At 50.4% G+C, this 17,943-nt stretch overlaps 1 protein-coding gene across 16 annotated transcripts in view; it reads left to right on the forward strand.

Moving 5' to 3' along the window:
- The window catches only part of A4GALT (alpha 1,4-galactosyltransferase (P1PK blood group)), a 24,254-nt gene extending 6,935 nt beyond the window's left edge, over nucleotides 1-17,319 (forward strand). For 4 of the 16 annotated variants that reach the window (XM_024737440.1, XM_024737438.1, XM_024737446.1 and 1 more), the window contains 3 exons: nucleotides 5,740-5,900; nucleotides 13,413-13,598; nucleotides 13,986-17,319. In XM_024737440.1, coding sequence (XP_024593208.1) covers nucleotides 15,504-16,652 — 1,149 coding nt within the window. In that variant the 5' untranslated portion in view covers nucleotides 5,740-5,900; nucleotides 13,413-13,598; nucleotides 13,986-15,503 and the 3' untranslated portion in view covers nucleotides 16,653-17,319. Of the gene's footprint in view, nucleotides 1-1,018; nucleotides 1,054-5,693; nucleotides 5,901-13,412; nucleotides 13,599-13,985 lie in introns of all 16 variants that reach the window. The other 12 variants (XM_024737439.1, XM_024737445.1, XM_024737448.1 and 9 more) reach the window with 9 other exon arrangements.
- The last annotated feature ends 624 nt before the right edge of the window (nucleotides 17,320-17,943 follow it).

Genomic DNA, 17,943 nt, shown 5'->3' on the forward strand with positions numbered 1-17,943 from the left:
CCGCCCCCCCCTCCCCCTCCTGCCCACTGTCCCCTTATCCTTCTGGCCTCCTCTCCTGGTGCCCTCATCCTCCCACCTTGCTACTCTGGCAGCACCTCAGGCGCACATGCCTCGGGGCCTTTGCACTCACTGATTTTCCTCCCTGGACATGCTTTCCCCAGATATCCATACAGCATGTGCCTCGCCTCCTCTGGTCTCTGCACAAATGTCAGCTTTTCAGAGAGGTCATCCCTAACCATTCTGCATAAAGTGGCACCCCAGCCCCCAGTCTTCCCAGTCCAGTTTCCCTGAGAGCAAATGTGTGGTTGTCCAGATTCATGGTGTCTTATACCTCCCTGAACTGAGCAGAAAGTGACTCCATCCTGCTCATGAGAAGCTGGCCGCAGGCAGCCTGACCTTCAGCCCAGGCTTCACTGCAGAGTGGCAGTGACTCTGGGAGGGAAGGATGGCCTCGGGGAAGAGAGGAGGTCCGAGACTTGGAGACAGGCATACCTGAGGCAAACCCTACTCCCCCTCCCCCGTTTACTAGCCATGCTGAGCTGGGAAGGTCACCTTTTCTCTCCTGGGACAGTTGAGTACTCAGGTACTTCAATATTAAGGGACACAGCCTCTGACCTTATTTTGTACCCTCAGATGGAGAGGCAGAACGTACCAATTACATTTTCCAACAGTTGTAATCTGCACCTGCTCATGGTTTACAGTTTGCAGATGCCACTCCCCTGGGTTGGTTACCTCATTTGATCCTGGCTTTCTGGGCAGTTTAGGGATCATTTACTCATTCTTTCAAGAAATATGTATTAAGCACCTATTATGTGCTAGGGTCTGCGCTGGCCATGTGGGACCAGACTAATGAGTAGAAGTGGCCTTGGTCCCTGCCCGCTGGGAGCAGACATTGTTTTTCATGGTATCGGTGTCACTGAGTATTTAATCAGTCCCTTCAAGAAAGACCTTGGGTTGTTTCTAAGCATTTGCAGTTGCAAACAAACCTGTGACCAACACAAATATCACTTATCCGTAGGATAAATTCACAGACTGGGATGGCGTGGTGAAAGGGTACGTGTATGTTTAACTTTGTTTTTTTAATTTTATTTATTTTTCTATGTGTTGGGTCTTCGTTGCTGCACGTGGGCTTTCTCTAGTTACGGCGAGTGGGGACTACTCTTCGTTGCGGTGCGCGGGCTTCTCATTGTGGTGGCTTCTCTTGTCGTGGAGCACGGGCTCTAGGCGCGCGGGCTTCAGTAGTTGCAGCATGCGGGTTCTAGAGCGCCGGCTCAGTAGTTGCGGCGCATGGGCTTAGCTGCTCCGCGGCATGTGGGATCTTCCCGGACCAGGGATTGAGCCTGTGTCCCTTGCATTGGCAGGCGGATTCTTAACCACTGCGCCACCAGGGAAGTCCCACATGTATGTGTAATTTTGATAGATGTTGTTCACTTGTCCTCCGCCCCTGAAACAGGACCATTTGGCTTGCCTGCCAGCACTGTGCAGGGGATGGGGGGCGGCCTGTTTCCTCACAGCCTTGCCAGAAAAATGTGTTGTCAAAGGTTTGGATTCATGCACATCTTATTTGCTGAGTGTTCTGACTTGCACTTCTCTTACTTACAAAAAGCTCCCCTGTCTTGCTTACCTGTTTAAGCATCGTTTTGTGTGTGTGTGTGTGAACTGTCCTTGGCCCATTTTCTTTTGAATTGTTGGGTTTTTTTCTCCTTGATTTGTGGGATCTCTTTATAACAGAAAAATTAGACTTCTGGGATCTGAGGGACACAAAAGTCATTCCCAAGTTGTCACTTGTATTTTTGACTTTCTTGGTATTTGGTGAAAGGTTTTGGGAAGTTTTTTTTTTTTTTCAAGGAGTCAAGTTTATCCTTTTTTTTTTTTTTTTATGGCTTTTGGATTTCACACATAATTAAGAAAACCTTTCCAACTCTAAGGTTATAAAGGAATTCACCCATGTTTTGTTCGAAACATTTATTATTTTATATTTGGGGTTTATCCTAGGGCACATTCTGAGGTATGAATTCATCTGGTCTTTTTCCCTAGTGGCTTCTCTGCTTGCCCAACACCTGTATTAAAAGATCCATTTTTGCTTTACTGATTGGAAACACTGCCTTTACTGGATATGCAAGTACCATATTATTGGGATGGCCAAAATTTCATTCGGGGTTTTCTGTAACGTCTTATGGAAAACCTGAACGAACTTTTTGGCCAATCCAGTATTTCTGTGATTTCTTTCATTTCATTTGCCCTGTCTGTTCATATGCTGAGACTAGGTTGTTTTAATTATTGGTACTTTGTGTTTTAATATCTCTCATAAAAGGCCAGTCCTTCCTCATGTGTCCCTCCTCAGAGTTTTCCTGTAGGTTCTTGCTTGTTTATTTTTCTAGATGAATTTTAGAGTCAACTTGTTGAATTCCAGAATTGCGTGCAGTTTATAAATTGGCTTAGAGAAAATCGACATTTTTATGAAGCTGAATCTTCTATCCAAAAACAGTGCAACTTTCCACTTGTTCAACTTTATTTTGTGTTGTCAGCAGCTTTAAAATTTTGCTCACATAAATTTTGAACATCTTTTGTTAAGTTCAACCCTGAGTATTGTGGTGGCTGTAGGTGGGAGTCTTTTCTTTCATTATATCTTCTGCTTCTGTCTGCTTGTGTGTGTGTGTGTGTGTGTGTGTGTGTGTGTGTGTCTCTTACCACCTTACAGTATTCTTTTGTTAGTAGTAGTTTTTCAATAGATTCTCTTGACTTTTCCAGGTATACAGCAGTATCACATGAAAATAATAATTGTTTCAACTTTTTCTTTTCAGGTTTGCTTTTTGTTTTTTTTCCTATTCAGTTTTTATAGCTCCAATTTCTTTCTCTTGTCAGATTGCTTTGATGAAAACCTCCAGTGCCCGTGATGGTGCTGGGCACCTTTGTTTTTCTCCTGTCTTCAACAGGAGTTCCCTCATGTGTGAAGCTGGGTACTCATACCCCCCTATGAAGCTGGCTCTTGGCTTTGATGGTGATATATATAATTTTGTTAAGGAAGTATCCATTGATTCCTAATTTATCCAGAAAGAGTGTTGGAAATTTTATCAAATTTTTTTAGCATTTCTGGGGATGACAGTATGATTTTTCTTCTTAGATCTATGGAATAGGATGAATTATATAAATGATATATCCTAACATGGAACCACCCTTGCATTCCAAGAATAAACCCCACTTGGTTTTGTTTTGTTTTTATAAATTTATTTATTGTATTTATTTTTGGCTGTGTTGGGTCTTTGTTGCTGTGCGCTGGCTTTCTCTAGTTGCGGCGAGCGGGGGCTACTCTTCGTTGTGGTGTGTGGGCTTCTCATTGCGGTGGCTTCTCTTGTTTCAGAGCACGGGCTCTAGGCACAAGGGCTTTGGTAGTTGCAGCACGCGGGCTCAGTAGCAGTGGCTCGCGGGCTCTAGGGCGCAGACTCAGTAATTGTGGCGCACGGGCTTAGCTGCTCCACAGAATGTGGGAATCTTCCCAGACCAGGGCTCGAACCCATGTGCCCTGCACTGGCAGGCAGATTCTTAACCACTGCACCACCAGGGAAGACCCCGCACTTGGTTTTGATGTTTTATTCTTTTGATGTGCCGCTGAATTCTATTTGCTTGTCTTAGGATTTTTACAATAATATTCATAAGCAATATCCGTCAGTAGGGTATCTTGTGCAATCTTTGTGAGGTTTTGGTGTCTCTGTTATACTTCAATTTTTTTTTTAAGTGTTCCCTCATATATTTTGCTATTTAACACTTTTAAAAGCATTGGAATTTTCTGTTATTTAAGTTTGTAAAATTCCTCTCTAAAAATGTCCTGCCCGGTTGCTTTTGTTTCTTAATGATCTTGTATAATTCTATTTCTTATGTGAAAGTTGGCCTGTCTAGACTATCTGTTCCAGGAACAGGCTTGATTTATTACATTTGTCTAGAAATTATTTTTTTCCGGTTTTAAATTTTATTTGCAAAGTACTATCTTATGATTTAAAAAAAAGTTTTCCTCTGCTCCTTTGGTTACTCTCCCATTTGGCATGTCTCAGTTTGCATTGGTTGCTCTCTCATCCCTTTCACTTTCTGTTTTCCTTAATTCGGTTAATGGTGATTTATATATTTTATTGAATTTTTTCCAAAGAGCCAGTTTTTGGCCCTATTTCTTAGTTCTACTGCTTATCTGCTTCCTAACTTTTTCTACTGTAATCTTTCTTTCCTTATTCTTTCTGTTTATTTTGTGGTTCTTTTTCTAACATTTTTAGCCTGGTGCTTTCTTTCTTTCTTTTAAACTGTCCTGTTTTACTTGTCACATGTATTGGAGGCTGTAAATATTCTTTTGAGTATTTCTGCAGCTGTATCGTATAGATTCAGATTCATGATATTTTGATTATGGTTGTTTTCTAGAAATCCTATAAATTCAGTTTGTATTTTCCCTTTTGACTGAAGAATTGTCCAAGAGAGGTTTTTTTTTAATTTCCTGACTTTTAAATTAATTTCTAGGCATTCTGCCTTGTGATTATAAAATGTCTGCGCTTTTTATGTTTATGGGTGTTGCTAAGGTTTTCAATTTTCATAAATATTCCATCAGCTCTTGAAAAGAAAGTGAATTGAGAGTTTGATACAGAGTAGTACCTTCTGATTATTTTGTAGGTCTTCTGAATTCTTATTTGTGTTTCTTGGGCTGAGAGAGGTGAATTAAAGTCTGTTATTAGTGTGTTTCAGTCTGGTTATTCTGATATCCCTGTAGTTTCTTCTTCCTGAAAATTGCTGCAGTGTTTTTGGTGCGTTGTGAATTATACCACTTAGCATTATAAATGGCCCTTCTTTGTCTCATTCAGTGATGTATGGCTTTAGCTCCCATTGTCAGATACTAAGATTATGGCCCCAGCTTTGTTTTTGTTTCTATGTGTCTTTAAACCTTTGCTCATTCTTTTACTTGTAACCTTCTAAATCACGTTTTTTGATGTTTGTCTCTCAAGTACAGGATAGAGTTTGGTTTTGCCTGAGATCTAAACTAAAATCTTTTTCTGTGTAAAGATAAGTGAGTTAAATCTATTTATATTTATTGATACGACTGATGTCTGTTATCTTTTTCACGTGCTGTGAGCAGTATGTGTGTATGTGTCTTTGTGCATGTGGGAGGGCTATATTCTTTATTCTTTGACTGTGTGGTCTGTTTTCTTTGATTTAAAAATAAATAGTCTGATATTTAGGAAAGCTTGTATTTTTGTTCTAGTGGCTGCATTTATATTTATCCTTTATATAATACTCTTAGGGACTTCCCTGGTGGTCCAGTGGTTGAGAATCCGCCTTCCAATGCAGGGGACATGGGTTCAATCCATGGTCAGGGATCCCACATGCCGCCGGGCAACTAAGCCCATGCATCGCAGCTACGGAGACTGCACACCACAACTAGAGAGCCCACGTGCCGCAACTACGGAGCTCATATGCTCTGGAGCCCATGTGCCACAGCTAGAGAGAAGACTGCGCGTTGCAAAGAGCCTGCCTGCCGGAACGAAAGATCCCACATGCCACAACTAAGACCCGATGCAGCCAAAAGATTAAAAAAAAAAAAACAAAACTCTTAGTTCCTTCTTTCTTTAGATAGTATCTATTATTTGTCTTCTATGAACAACATTAAATTTAACTTGTTTCTTCATCCTCTCCTTTCTCTTGTCACTACCGCGTTTCAGCCGATACTGTATTGAGTGAGTGAGGCATATATTGTTTCCATCCCAGTGCCCCTGGAAGCTCTCAGTCAGCTGGTGTTCATGACAGTTACCACTTCCTGCACATGCAGTGACATGACAACCTGAAGAGGTGTCCACAGCTCAGAAGAAAATCCTGGAGACAAGAGTGAAGCACTCTTTTAAGAGGTGCTGTATCACCCACACTTGATGGTAAGTGTGGCCAGAGATTAATATATGGTTGTCCCTTGGTATCCACGCAGGGAATTGGTTCTAGGACCCTCACAGCTACCAAAATCCTCAGATGCTCAAGTCCATTGTGTAGACTGGACTTGATGGTACCATGTGGGAAAACACAGACATCAGCGACACCAAGTTGAAGTCATTCAGAAGATTCAGGTCTTACGTGTGGTGAAGTTTCAGGAACACCCTACTAAATTTATTTCAGTCATTTTCCTTCTTATGTGTGCACAGGTGTGATAGGTGATTTTAAAATATGACTAAGGGACTTCCCTGGTGGTCCAGTGGTTAAGACTCTGCCCTTCCAATGCAAGGATGCAGGGAGTGAGGGTCTGATCCCCGGCCGGGGAACTAGGATCCCACAGGCTGTGCGGTGCAGCCAAAAATGAAAAAAATAAACGTGAAAAAAATCTGACTAAAACATTCTTGCAAAAGAAAAACTCTACATGATAAGAAAGCAAAGTAACATTGCTTAATTGGCAGCATTTAATTTCTTAGTGTTACGTGACATAATGATGTATCTTATTCGATGCTACAAAATTGGGCAGTGTTACCCTTCTTACTATCACCTTTGTACTTTAAATATGTTTAAACTTTTACTAGTTTAGCTTTTACACCTGGTAGTTAAAGAGAAGGCAATGACTGAGATTGTTCTACTTTCTACCTTCTTTCTGCCTGCCCTACCAACTTCTTTAGTTGTATCATTTTTACATTGCCTGACTAGATAACATTGTCATTCCATTATGTCATCCTTATTCCTACCATCTCTTTTTTGGAGGGGTTACTAAAGTTATTCCAATCACCATTTGGTTGGCTGTGCTTATTCCTCAGTTTTCCTCATAATACATTATTGCCTAAGTCCTTATATTTTGAAACTATTGGTGTGTAACCTTTATTTTACTATTTGTTTAACATCTTTATTGGAGTATAATTGCTTTACAATGTTCTGTTAGTTTCTGCTGTATAACAAAGTGAATCAGCTATACGTACACATATATCCCCATATTCCCTCCCTCTTGCATCTCCCTTCCGCCCTTTTTATCCCACCCCTCTAGGTGGTCACAGAGCACCGAGCTGATCTCCCTGTGCTATGCGGCTGCTTCCCACTAGCTAGCTATTTTAGGTTGCGCCAGGTCTTAGTTGCAGCAGGTGGGTTCCTTAGTTGCAGCTCGCTGGCTCCTTAGTTGTGGCATGCGAACTCTTAGTTGAGGCATGCATGTGGGATCTAGTTCCCTGACCTGGGATGGAACCCGGACCCCCTGCATTGGGAGCGTGGAGTCTTAACCACTGCGCCACCAGGGAAGTCCCTCTAACCTTTGTATTAAAGAACAGCTTGGCTGTACCCTCAGCCCTCCATACCTGTGGGTTCCACATTCACAGATTCAACCAACTGTGGGTAGAAAATATTAAAAGGAAAAGAAATTCTAGGACATTCCAAAAAGCAAAACTTGAATTTGCTGCACACATGCAACTATTTATGTAGCATGTCTATCAGTTCTCACCTATCATCCTCATATCTCTTTTTTAAATTTTTATTTGCTTATTTATTTTTTTTTCGGCTGCGTTGGGTCTTCGTTGCTGTGCACAGGCTTTCTCTAGCTGTGGCAAGCGGGGGCTACTCTTCGTTGCGGTGCGTGGGCTTCTCGTTGTGGAGCGCGGGCTCTAGGTGCTTGGGCTTCAGTAGTTGGGGCACGAGGACTCAGTAATTGTGGTGCATGGGCTTAGTTGCTCCGTGGCAAGTGGGATCTTCCAGGACCAGGGCTTGAACCCGTGTCCCCTGCATTGGCAGGTGGATTCTCAACCACTGCGCCACCAGGGAAGTCCCCATCCTCATAGCTTGCCATCTCTCTTTCTGTCCATTTCTTCTCCAGTTCTTGTATTTCTGCTTTCTGGTCTTTCCTCAAGCTGGAATTACTCTTTCTCAAGGTTTTTATTTTGACTGTTTTAAATCCTGCTGCAATTATGAATTCGAATTTTTATTTGTTTTGTGGCAATATTTGTATAGTGAATCTTCTTTATACACGAGGGAACATCAGTGTTCCTTTCCCTCTTCACTCACGTAGCTTATTTGTATGGATGTTGTGTTTATGCCTTTAACAATTTTTTTTTCTCTCTATTTGAATGAGTTGAATTTTCCTGGACTAGCAACTAACAGGAGGTTTTGGTGGAAATTGGGAGAGAGGCCAGGATTGTTCTCTAGATTTCTCTGCTGAAAGACTCCCTCCTCTGTTTTTACATGAATGGATTGTTCCTTTAAAATATAGCCTTTGTCTGCATCCACTCTTCTCTTGCCTCTCAGAACCCAACCCGATTCAAGAGGCTACTGCCGGGGACTTCCTTGGAGGTCCAGTGGTTAAGACTCTGTACTTACACTGCAGGGGGCATGGGTTCGATCCCTGGTCTGGGAACTAAGATGCCACATGCAGCATGGCATGGCCAAAAAAAATAATAAAACAAAAAAATAAAATAAAACTGCCATTATTTAAAGAAAAGAGGCCACTGCCTCCAATCTTGAACCCCCCTGGTTCATTAAGCCCCCAGCTCCTGTCTTATTCATCTTCCTTTTGTTTATTTATCTACTTTTTTGGCTGAGCCGGGTCTTAGTTGCAGCACACGGGATCCATAGCTGTGGCATGTGGGATCTAGTTCCCTGACCAGGGATCGAACCCGGGCCCCCTGCATTGGGAGCTCGGATTCTTAGCCACTGGACCACCAGGGAAGTCTCCCTCTTCCTTTATTTCTGCAATCTTGCGGTACTGGGTGCCCCCTGCACCCCGTTCTTTCCCCCCCGCTCACTGCTGTATCTGCTGGCCTCACGTACTTTGTGCCACACTTACATGTAACTTGGAGTTTAGGGGTTTTTCCTGCTCCTGATTTCCCTAATGCTGTAGCTTGTGTTTTATTTTTTCTTTGCCCTGTCGCTCTGTCTGACATCAGTTGAAGAGGGAAGATTCAGAACTAAGAATCTGCCTTATTCCTATTGGAAAAAGAGGTCTCCGCCTCTCTAATTTTTCTGTTTGTATATCCCCCAAAGAGCAAGCCATTGTCTGCTTGATTTCTGACTTTGGAATACCTTACAGGCTTTGGAGGGGGAACATTTTATAACCTCTGCTCTGAAAACAGCCACTTTATTTTTTTTAATAAGTTTATTTTATTTTATTTTATTTTTATTTTTGGCTGCGTTGGGTCCTCGTTGCTGCACATGGGCCCTCTCTAGCTGCCATGAGCGGGGCCTACTCTTCGCTGCGGTGCGTGGGCTTCCCATTGCAGTGGCTTCTCTCGTTGTGGAGCACAGGCTCTAGGTGTACAGGCTTCAGTAGTTGCGGCACGCAGGCTCAGTAGTTGTGACTCGCAGGCTCTAGAGCACAGGCTCAGTAGTTGTGGCACACGGGCTTAGCTGCCCTGCGGCATGTGGGATCTTCCCGGACCAGGGCTCGAACCCGTGTCCCCTGCAGCGGCAGGTGGATTCCCAACCACTGCGCCACCAGGGAAGCCCCAAAACAGCCACTTTTACAAGGGTCACTGATGTCTAGTAACTGTCACTCTTAATTCTTGAGCAGAAATCATTTATTTATGCCCTGAAAGAGTGGGGGTAGACAGGACAGCAGACCCTTCAAGTAGGGTTTGGAAACTCTAAGTATTGATTTTTCACACCCAGGAGGGTCTGAGTTCTAAGACCAAAGAGCCCACCCCCCTCAGCTTTGTGGATGAAAAGGATATGGGGCAGGCACAGGCCCAAGGTCACATAGCCAATTAGTGGCAGAACAGAAGCTGTCAGGAGGGACCTGGGTTTGAATTCTATGCTCCATTTCCTGGGCCGGTGACCTTCCCCTGGATACCTCAATGTATAGCCTCGGGTATCTTATCAAAATGTTAACTTATCAAGGAAGTTGATCAGCACATGCCCTGTGTCCCCACCATTAGAACGTTTGGTTAGCTTTGTTCTCCCCTCCTCATTGTGCAGAAGGAATCTGAGGGAAAGGGAAAGTGATTTGCCTAAGGTCACACAGCAAATTCAGCAGGGTTGGGTAGACCTGGAAGCAGACTCCAGCCCCAGTGCCACTAGCTATGGTCCCTTGGACAAGTCACCTAAATTTTCTGAAAGTTAAACAGGGAGCGGGGGCTGCGATTAGCTGGAATAATAGCTGCACCCCTCACTGGTGGTCAGGCTGAACTGAGAAACACACTGACCCCAGCTAAAGCCGGGCCGGGGCCTCCTGACCCCATGAGATGCTTCCGTATCGAGCAGAAGGATGCAGCAGGCTCCCTGTCTCCTCTGTCACCCACTGCATCCCCCCTGGGTCCCCAGCCCCAAACCTCCCAGTACATAATTAATCCTGGTTTCTTCTGCTTGGCATGGGGCACAGGTGCCAGCTGGGGCCTTCGTGTCCCTCGCTCGGGGAGCAGCTTATTTGGGGCGAGGGGAGAGGCAGCTGCCCCTCCAGGTCCTTTCCGTCCTGTCAACCTGGTCTCTGGCCCCTGTCTCTCTCTGTGTCTTTCCATTGCAACTCTGCCCCCGATGTGGTGTCGTGGGATCAGGGACCAAACAAAGGCATCCCAGGGTTGGCTGAGAGGGAGAGAGATGGAGGGAGAGACAGACAGACAGACCTGGAGGGGCAGCAGGGAGAGGAAGAGGTGGGAGGGACCGAGAGAGAGACCAGGGACAGAAAGCAGGAAGAGAGGTCGAGACGGGGTGGGGTTAGGGCACTGATTAATTGCTGATTGATTGACTGATTGGAGAAATCTTCAGGTGTGATCATTTGCTTTGAGGCTCTCCTTTCCTCTCAGGTTGGGGTCCGCCCTCCATTTCAGAGGGCAGGGTCCCATCAGCTGCTATCTCCTCAGTCCTGTGGGCCTCCAGGAAGAGAAGGACCCTCTGGCAGTGCCTCTTCTGCCCTTCCTATGCGTATCTGCCCACAGGCTTTGGTTTCCAAACCGCCCCCCGCCCCCCAACCAACAGCAGAACCAGCAAGGTCCAAGTGCAGGTAGAAGTGCACACAGTACCTAGGGCAGACACTGTGCTCCCCTTCCACCGGTGAGGAAACTGAGGGCCCTGGCATTACGTGACCTGTCCCAGAAGTAGAGGACAGGCAGTTGCCTGCACCCCCTGAGGCCACATCCAGAGCTGGTTCCCAGCCTCCAGGGCCCATGGGAGGGAAACACTGGAGAATTCACAACCCCGATATCCAGTCACATGTGTGCTGGTGTGAGAGCTGAGTTCTAGTCCCGCCTCGGCTGTGATTCTGTGTGGGTTTGAGCATATCTGAGCCTCAATTTCACCCCCTCTAGCATGAGAGGTTGGGCAGGTTGTCTCTAGTTTGGGATAGCTCGTGGCTCCTAAACCCAGTTACTGCCAGAGGGCTTCTGTCTTGTGTTCTCTTGGTCCTGTGCATGTCCTCTCCCGGTGAGCAGGTCACCAGCATCCATGGCACCTTCTAATCTCCAAAGGTAGAGGGTGGGGCCAGTCACTGTGGCTGGGAGAACACGACACAGGCAGTAGCCAGACCTGAATCACGGGGCCACCCCAGAGTTGGAAGTGGACTCTGTGGGGCAGGGGTGGTTCCCCAAAGGAAATTGGGGTGCTGTTATCAGAAGTGGGAATGAGGACTTCCCTGGCGGTCCAGTGGTTAAGACTTTGCCTTCCAAGGCAGGGGGTGCGGGTTCGATCTCTGGTCTGGGAGCTAAGATCCCACATGCCCCGTGGCCAAAAAACCGAAACATAAAACAGCAGCAGTGTTGTAACAGACTCAGTAAAGACTTTAAAAATGGTCCAAAAAAAAAAGGAAGAAAAGGAAAAGCAAAAACAAAAATGGGACTGGATGGTGGGCAAGCAAAACCAGCAGACAGCCTCCCCATCTCCCCTGGGAACCCCAGTTACACTTGACTTACAACCCTTTTCTCCTGCTCTGGGCGGGACACAGGAGCCCACCTAGGGCCAGGGGTGGAGCACCTCTGCTGTGGGGCAGAGGTGGGTGCAGGCCATGAAGGGGTGATGAGCGCTTAGTACGGGAGCCTTTTCTAGGCGCCTGAGCCTGGCCCCTGTGCTCTCAAAGTGGGGTCCACAGAGCTGGTGCCGAGGGCCGGGTCAACAGGGCTCTGGCCAGACCTTTAGCCCTCTGTCTCCACCAGCCATGCCCTTACTTCCAGCCTGAGATGGATCACGGGGGATCTTGATGACAGGGAGTCACAGAAGGAGTTAGAGCAGAGATGTGACCACGGTTCTGTGCGAACTGGGAATGCCTCCCCAGTGCAGGGCTAGAAGTGGTAGGCAGGGAGACAGGACGTGGCAGGAACATCCCAGGCTCAACTGACAAAGGCCAGGACTTGGGCTGCAGCTGGGAGGCCCATTTAGGGGACCAGGAGAATGCTTTGGGCCTGAGGTCACACGGGTATTGGGCTGCGGCCAACTTAGCCCCATACACAGTTTCTATTCCCGGGTCTTGGGCTCCAGCACCAAATACGGTGCTGCTGGCGTCTGTGCCCCTCAACCACGGTCGGCCAGGGCTCCCGCCTCCCTGACAGCCTGCTACTGCCCCCACACCGTGGCAGAGCCAGGTCACTCCTGCGCTGTGCACCCATCGGTGTGGTTCATAGTGGATTAAAAATACTCAGGACCGAAATAGCCTCTCTCCCTGCAGGGGAAAACCAGGGCCAGGGGAACACAAGGTTCTTGGTTTACATCATGGCTCTGCCACTCACGACCCTGGCTGCGGGATCCCAGGCAGCTCACCCTCCCTGTGACCCGCAGTTTCCTCACTCACGTGCTCACTGGCTCATTTCATGACTCGCTGATTCGCTAACTCATTCATTTTTTCATTCATTAATTCCCCGATCACTCGTAGATCTGCTCACTCCTTCATTCACTCACTTGGTCCACACACTGAGACACTCACTCACTCAGTATTTATTTACTACATACCAAGACCAAGGCACTTTTCTGGAGGCTAAACAAAACACACCAAACACAAAAAACTACCTGTCCTCATAAGGTTATGTTCCAAATAAATAACCCAAACAAACAAGTACAAAAACGTACAGTATGTTAGCATAAGTACTAGGGAGAATAAACTAAAGGGGGAGGCTATGAAGTGGTGGGGGAGCTGGAGTCTTGGAGAGGCTGGGGAGGGCCCGTGGGAAGATGATTCTTGAGTGAAGACCAAAGGGAGGTGAAGGAATGAGGCATGGGAACACCTGCAGGAAGAGTGTTCCAAGCAGAGGGAACGGCAGGTGCGGAGGCCCTGGGACAGCAGCGTGGGGGGATGGGTTTGAAAGAGCAAGGAGGCCAGGCGGTGATGGGGAGAGAAGTGGGTGTGAGGTCAGGGTATGGGGACACGCAGCACCTCGTGGTCTGGGCCTCCCACGTCACTCAGGGTCTGAGCAGAGGAGCTACCTGGCCGAACTTGTGGGGTTTTTTTTGTTTGTTCGTTTTTTGTTTTCTTTTTGTGGTACGCGGGCCTCTCACTGCTGTGGCCTCTCCCATTGCAGAGCACAGGCTCCGGACGCGCAGGCTCAGCGGCCACGGCTCACGGGCCCAGCCGCTTCACGGCATGTGGGATCTTCCCGGACCGGGGCATGAACCTGTGTCCCCTGCGCTGGCAGGCAGACTCTCAACCACTGCGCCACCAGGGAAGCCCCGGACTCGTGTTTTTAAAGCGGCCCTCTGGCTACTGAGTGAGTGAATCAGACAGTGAGTCCGTTTCCTGTGTGGCTGCTGTGTCCCAGGCACTGAGCCGGGTCCCGGGGCGAGAGGTGTGCAGGCCCCCACGGCGCTCATGGAGGCCCATCTGGCTAATTCCCTTCTCGTCAAGCCACCTTCTCCCGCTCTGCTGGTCCCTTTGCTCCATTCAGCCATCATCTAGTTTATTGTCCTTGTCTCTCTCTAAATGGTCTCCCCTTAGGCTGAGCGCTCCTCCAGGGCAGGGCTGCACCTAACTCTCCTCTTCTCACGAGCATGTTCCCTAAGGGGCCGAGGGGCCCAGAGAGTGGAGGAATCAATGAACAGCGGAGCCGCAGGCCCAGCCTGCCCGGCCTCACTCTGTCTCTCGCCATCTTTTGCAGATGGATTTGCGGGCATGGAGAGCGTGTGGAAGGACCAAGTTCTTGTTGGCAGAGGAGGTTGGCTGCTGAGCCAGGGCATGTCTCCAGGAGGCCTTCCAGGCTGCCTGGATCCCCACCTCGCCACCATGGGCCGGCCAGGCTGGTCAGTTTCCAGCCCATGACGTGGTCACGGTTCCCTGCCGCAGCCTTGGGGAGCAAGTCGCGGGCTCCCGGCACCACCCTCGGGCCGCAAGACGCCTCTGTCCTGGGAGGGGTTGACTCGGGCCCCCCTTGGCCCCCAGGCTGCACCCAGTCCCCCACCGCTTTGCACCCAAGCTTTCTGGCCTCTGAAGGGGAAACTGTGCAGCTGTCCCCTGGGGTTACAGTAAATGGCGGCCAGGACTCTCTTAATGCGAGCACTGTCCAGGTCAGTGTGTACCGAGTCCCCAAGTGCCAGGAGCATTCACACGGTGGCAAGCTCTGTCTGCCGGGCAGGATGGCGCAGTGGAGAGAACACAGACTTTGGAGCCAGGCAGCCTGGGTTCAAACCCCGCCCTGCCACTTGCTGGCCAGAGGAGTCTGCATGAGTTACCAGACTTCCGTGCCTCAGTTTCCTCACCACAGGGTGGCTGCGAGTGTCTAATGAGTTAATATGTGTGAAATGCTGAGAAGGTTGCCTGACACGTGCATGGTGGATAGTCAGTATTCACTGAATGAATGAATATAACCCTCGTTCCAGTATTACCGTCTTGCTGCTGGTTCAGGCAGACCTGGGGCCCCTCATGTCCCAGGCATTCACACAGTCCCACCGCAAGCCTCTCTTGTTCCTCCCAGCCTCTTGCAAGGCCCCCAAGAATGTTCCTGCTCCTGGCCAGCAGCAGCCTGGGCATCACGAGAGAATGAGAGTCCAAGGGCAGCGGCACTAGTCAAGTCACAGACTATATAGAGCACAACCTCCCTGTCCCTTTCCCTCTAGTCAGGGGCTGGGGAAGCCAGGGGCCCAGGACACCCCGTCATGTCTTGCCCAAGGGCTTCGGGACCCGGCCAGCATGCCCACGTGCCTAGGGTCCACCCGGCCTGCGCCTGAGCGAGCTTGGCTGCTAGCACCCAGGCCCCCCAGAGCCCCAGGCCTCCTGCTCAAAGCCCCTGTGGCTGCTGGCATTTCTTCCTCTTGGACCAGCTCCAGGCCCGGCTGGTGGAACTGAATGGGACCGAGAGGTGCATGCACTGGGCCTCAGATCATAGGCTACCAGCCTGGTAGTTCAAAGGGGACAGGCCTTGCCAGGCCAAGAGGCCAGACCCTGCCCTGGGCCCACGTTGGCCGCACGTCGTAGGTGGTGCTGGCCCAGCCCTTGGGGAGCTCACAGGTATGTCACAGAGTGAAAGGGACCCTGCTCAGACCTCAGTCCATGGCCCGCTGCCCCCATTTTACAGATGAGGACGGAGATGGGGCTCTGACCACCTGGCAGGCCCGTGGGCTCTGGAAGCCGGCGTTGGCTGTGGCTGGTGTTTGTAGGAAGTGTCTTTCTTGGGTCAGGGATGCCAGTGGCCTGCCCGAATGCGGTGCTTGTCTCTTACAGACCAGCCAGTTCCTGCTGGAGGCTCCTGATATCATCTGGGGAGATGACGTCCAGGCCCCCCGACTGCCTGCTGCGGCTGCTCCGGGGTGCCCAGAGGCAGTGGGTCTGTACCCTGTTCATCATCGGCTTCAAGTTCATGTTTTTGGTCTCCGTCATGGTCTACTGGCACATTGTGGGAGAGCCCGGGGACCAAGGACAGTTCTCTAACCTGCCTGCTGACATACCCTGCCCGCGCTTGGTCCCGCACACACCGCCCTCCGGCACCCCACCTCCCGGCAACATCTTCTTCCTGGAGACTTCTGACCGGACGGACCCCAACTTCCTATTCATGTGCTCCGTGGAGTCAGCAGCCAGGGCCCAGCCTGAGTCCCGGGTGGTGGTCCTGATGAAGGGGCTGCCCGGCGGGAACGCCTCCCTGCCCCGGCACCTGGGCCTCTCGCTTCTGGGCTGCTTCCCCAACGTCCAGATGCTCCCGCTGGACCTGGAGGAGCTGTTTCGGGACACGCCCCTGGCAGCCTGGTACACGGCCCTGCAGCGGCGGTGGGAGCCCTACGTGCTGTCTGTGCTCTCTGATGCCTCCAGGATTGCGCTCATGTGGAAGTTTGGAGGCATCTACCTGGACACGGACTTCATCGTCCTCAAGAACCTGGGGAACCTGACCAACGCGCTGGGCACCCAGTCCCGCTATGTCCTCAACGGCGCCTTCCTGGCCTTCGAGCGCCACCACGAGTTCATGGCACTTTGCATGCGTGACTTCGTGGCCCACTACAACGGCTGGATCTGGGGCCACCAGGGCCCGCAGCTGCTCACGCGGGTCTTCAAGAAATGGTGCTCCATCCGCAGCCTGGGCGAGAGCCACACCTGCCGTGGCGTCACCACCCTGCCCTACGAGGCGTTCTACCCCATCCCCTGGCAGAACTGGAAGAAGTACTTCGAAGATGTCAGCCCCGAGGAGCTGTCCCGGCTGCTCAATGCCACCTACGCTGTCCACGTGTGGAACAAGAAGAGCCAGGGCACGCGCTTCAAGGCCACGTCCAGGGCACTGCTGGCCCAGCTCCACGCCCGCTACTGCCCCACGACACACAAGGTCATGAAGCTTTACTTGTGAGGGGCCTGCCTGCCTCGCTCCCTCCCTGCGCCCGGCGTTCTGAAGGAAAGGGCTCGGCCACCCTTCCTGGGGAGACCGGAGCTGCTGCAGCGCGGGATCTGGGGCAGGCAGCAGGGAGGGCGGGGAACTGTCAGCCCAAGAGCTGTTACTGGAAGGCGTGCTGCGGGCCCCGGGACCTGCTCCCTTCAAGCTAGCGGGAGGCTGGTGGGGTCTTGCAGACAGCAGGCAAGCCTGGCAAGTATGAAAGCATCTTCCAGGGCAACGCGGGAAGCAGGCAGGCTGGGGCTGAAGTGCCCACGAGGGGAGCACAGAGAAGCCCAAGGAAAGGGGCTGGGAAGAACGGAGAGGAGGCCGCTTGTGGGGTAGCCGGGATGCACACCCAGCTTCGTGAACCCAAGTGGGGGCTGCTTCTGGGGTTTGGGTTTCTTTTCCAGGGGGGCCGAGGCCGGCAGAGCCGGCCTGGGGAGCTCTTTCGGGGAGGGCCTGCCTGCCCACCTCATCCTTCTTTCCAGAAATGTTGCAGGAGTGACATGTGCCAGCTGCCCACTCACAGGCAGGGGCCCTGGAGTTCTTGTGGCTCAGGAAAAGCATTTTAAAGGAAACACCCCCTACCCGGCCCGCAGTAAACACAATACAAGTGAGAATAATAAATACTAAAGGTGACTCACCGACATCTAGTGCTTTTTGCTCGATGATACACACTCATTCGCACCATGAGCCCCACCCTGCAGCTGAGGAGGCAGCTGGGGCTGGCAGCGCTGGTGGTAGTTGGCGGGGCGGTGGGGGGGACATGCCTGAGGTCACGCAGCCTGCCTAGGTCGGGGGGCCCGGGGCAGGCTCACAGCCGCGGTGCGGGAGAGCGACTGCGGTAGGGAATGGGAGAAGCCTGCTTCCCGCCTCTCTTTTCAGGGCTCACAGACTGCCTCAGTCAGGCCCCATGCCCACCCCCACCCTATAATGAGCCTGAATCTGTTCTAAACTGAGCCAAATAAGGAGCCCACCACCAGACTGGGGGCACGTACCTCCAATCTTAGAGGAGGCCCAGGCAGGGCCCCACGACGCACAAGGCCCTGAAGCTTTGCCGGGAGCTGCTGCTGGCAGAATCCAGAGGCCTCTAAACACCTCCCCAGGCGCGGGGGGGCGGGGGTGTGAGGCCTCTGGGATCTCTCCTGCCTCACCCTGGCTGTCTGGCTGAGAACCTAGGAGAGACAGAAGTACCATGCTGGCAGCCCCAGGGATGGGCAGAGGAAAATCTGCTCCTTGCAGGGTGAGGCCCCAGCTGGTCTGTGTT

The sequence above is a fragment of the Neophocaena asiaeorientalis genome, unplaced genomic scaffold, assembly GCF_003031525.2.
Source record: "Neophocaena asiaeorientalis asiaeorientalis breed wild unplaced genomic scaffold, Neophocaena_asiaeorientalis_V1.1 scaffold242, whole genome shotgun sequence".
Taxonomy (NCBI): domain Eukaryota; kingdom Metazoa; phylum Chordata; class Mammalia; order Artiodactyla; family Phocoenidae; genus Neophocaena; species Neophocaena asiaeorientalis.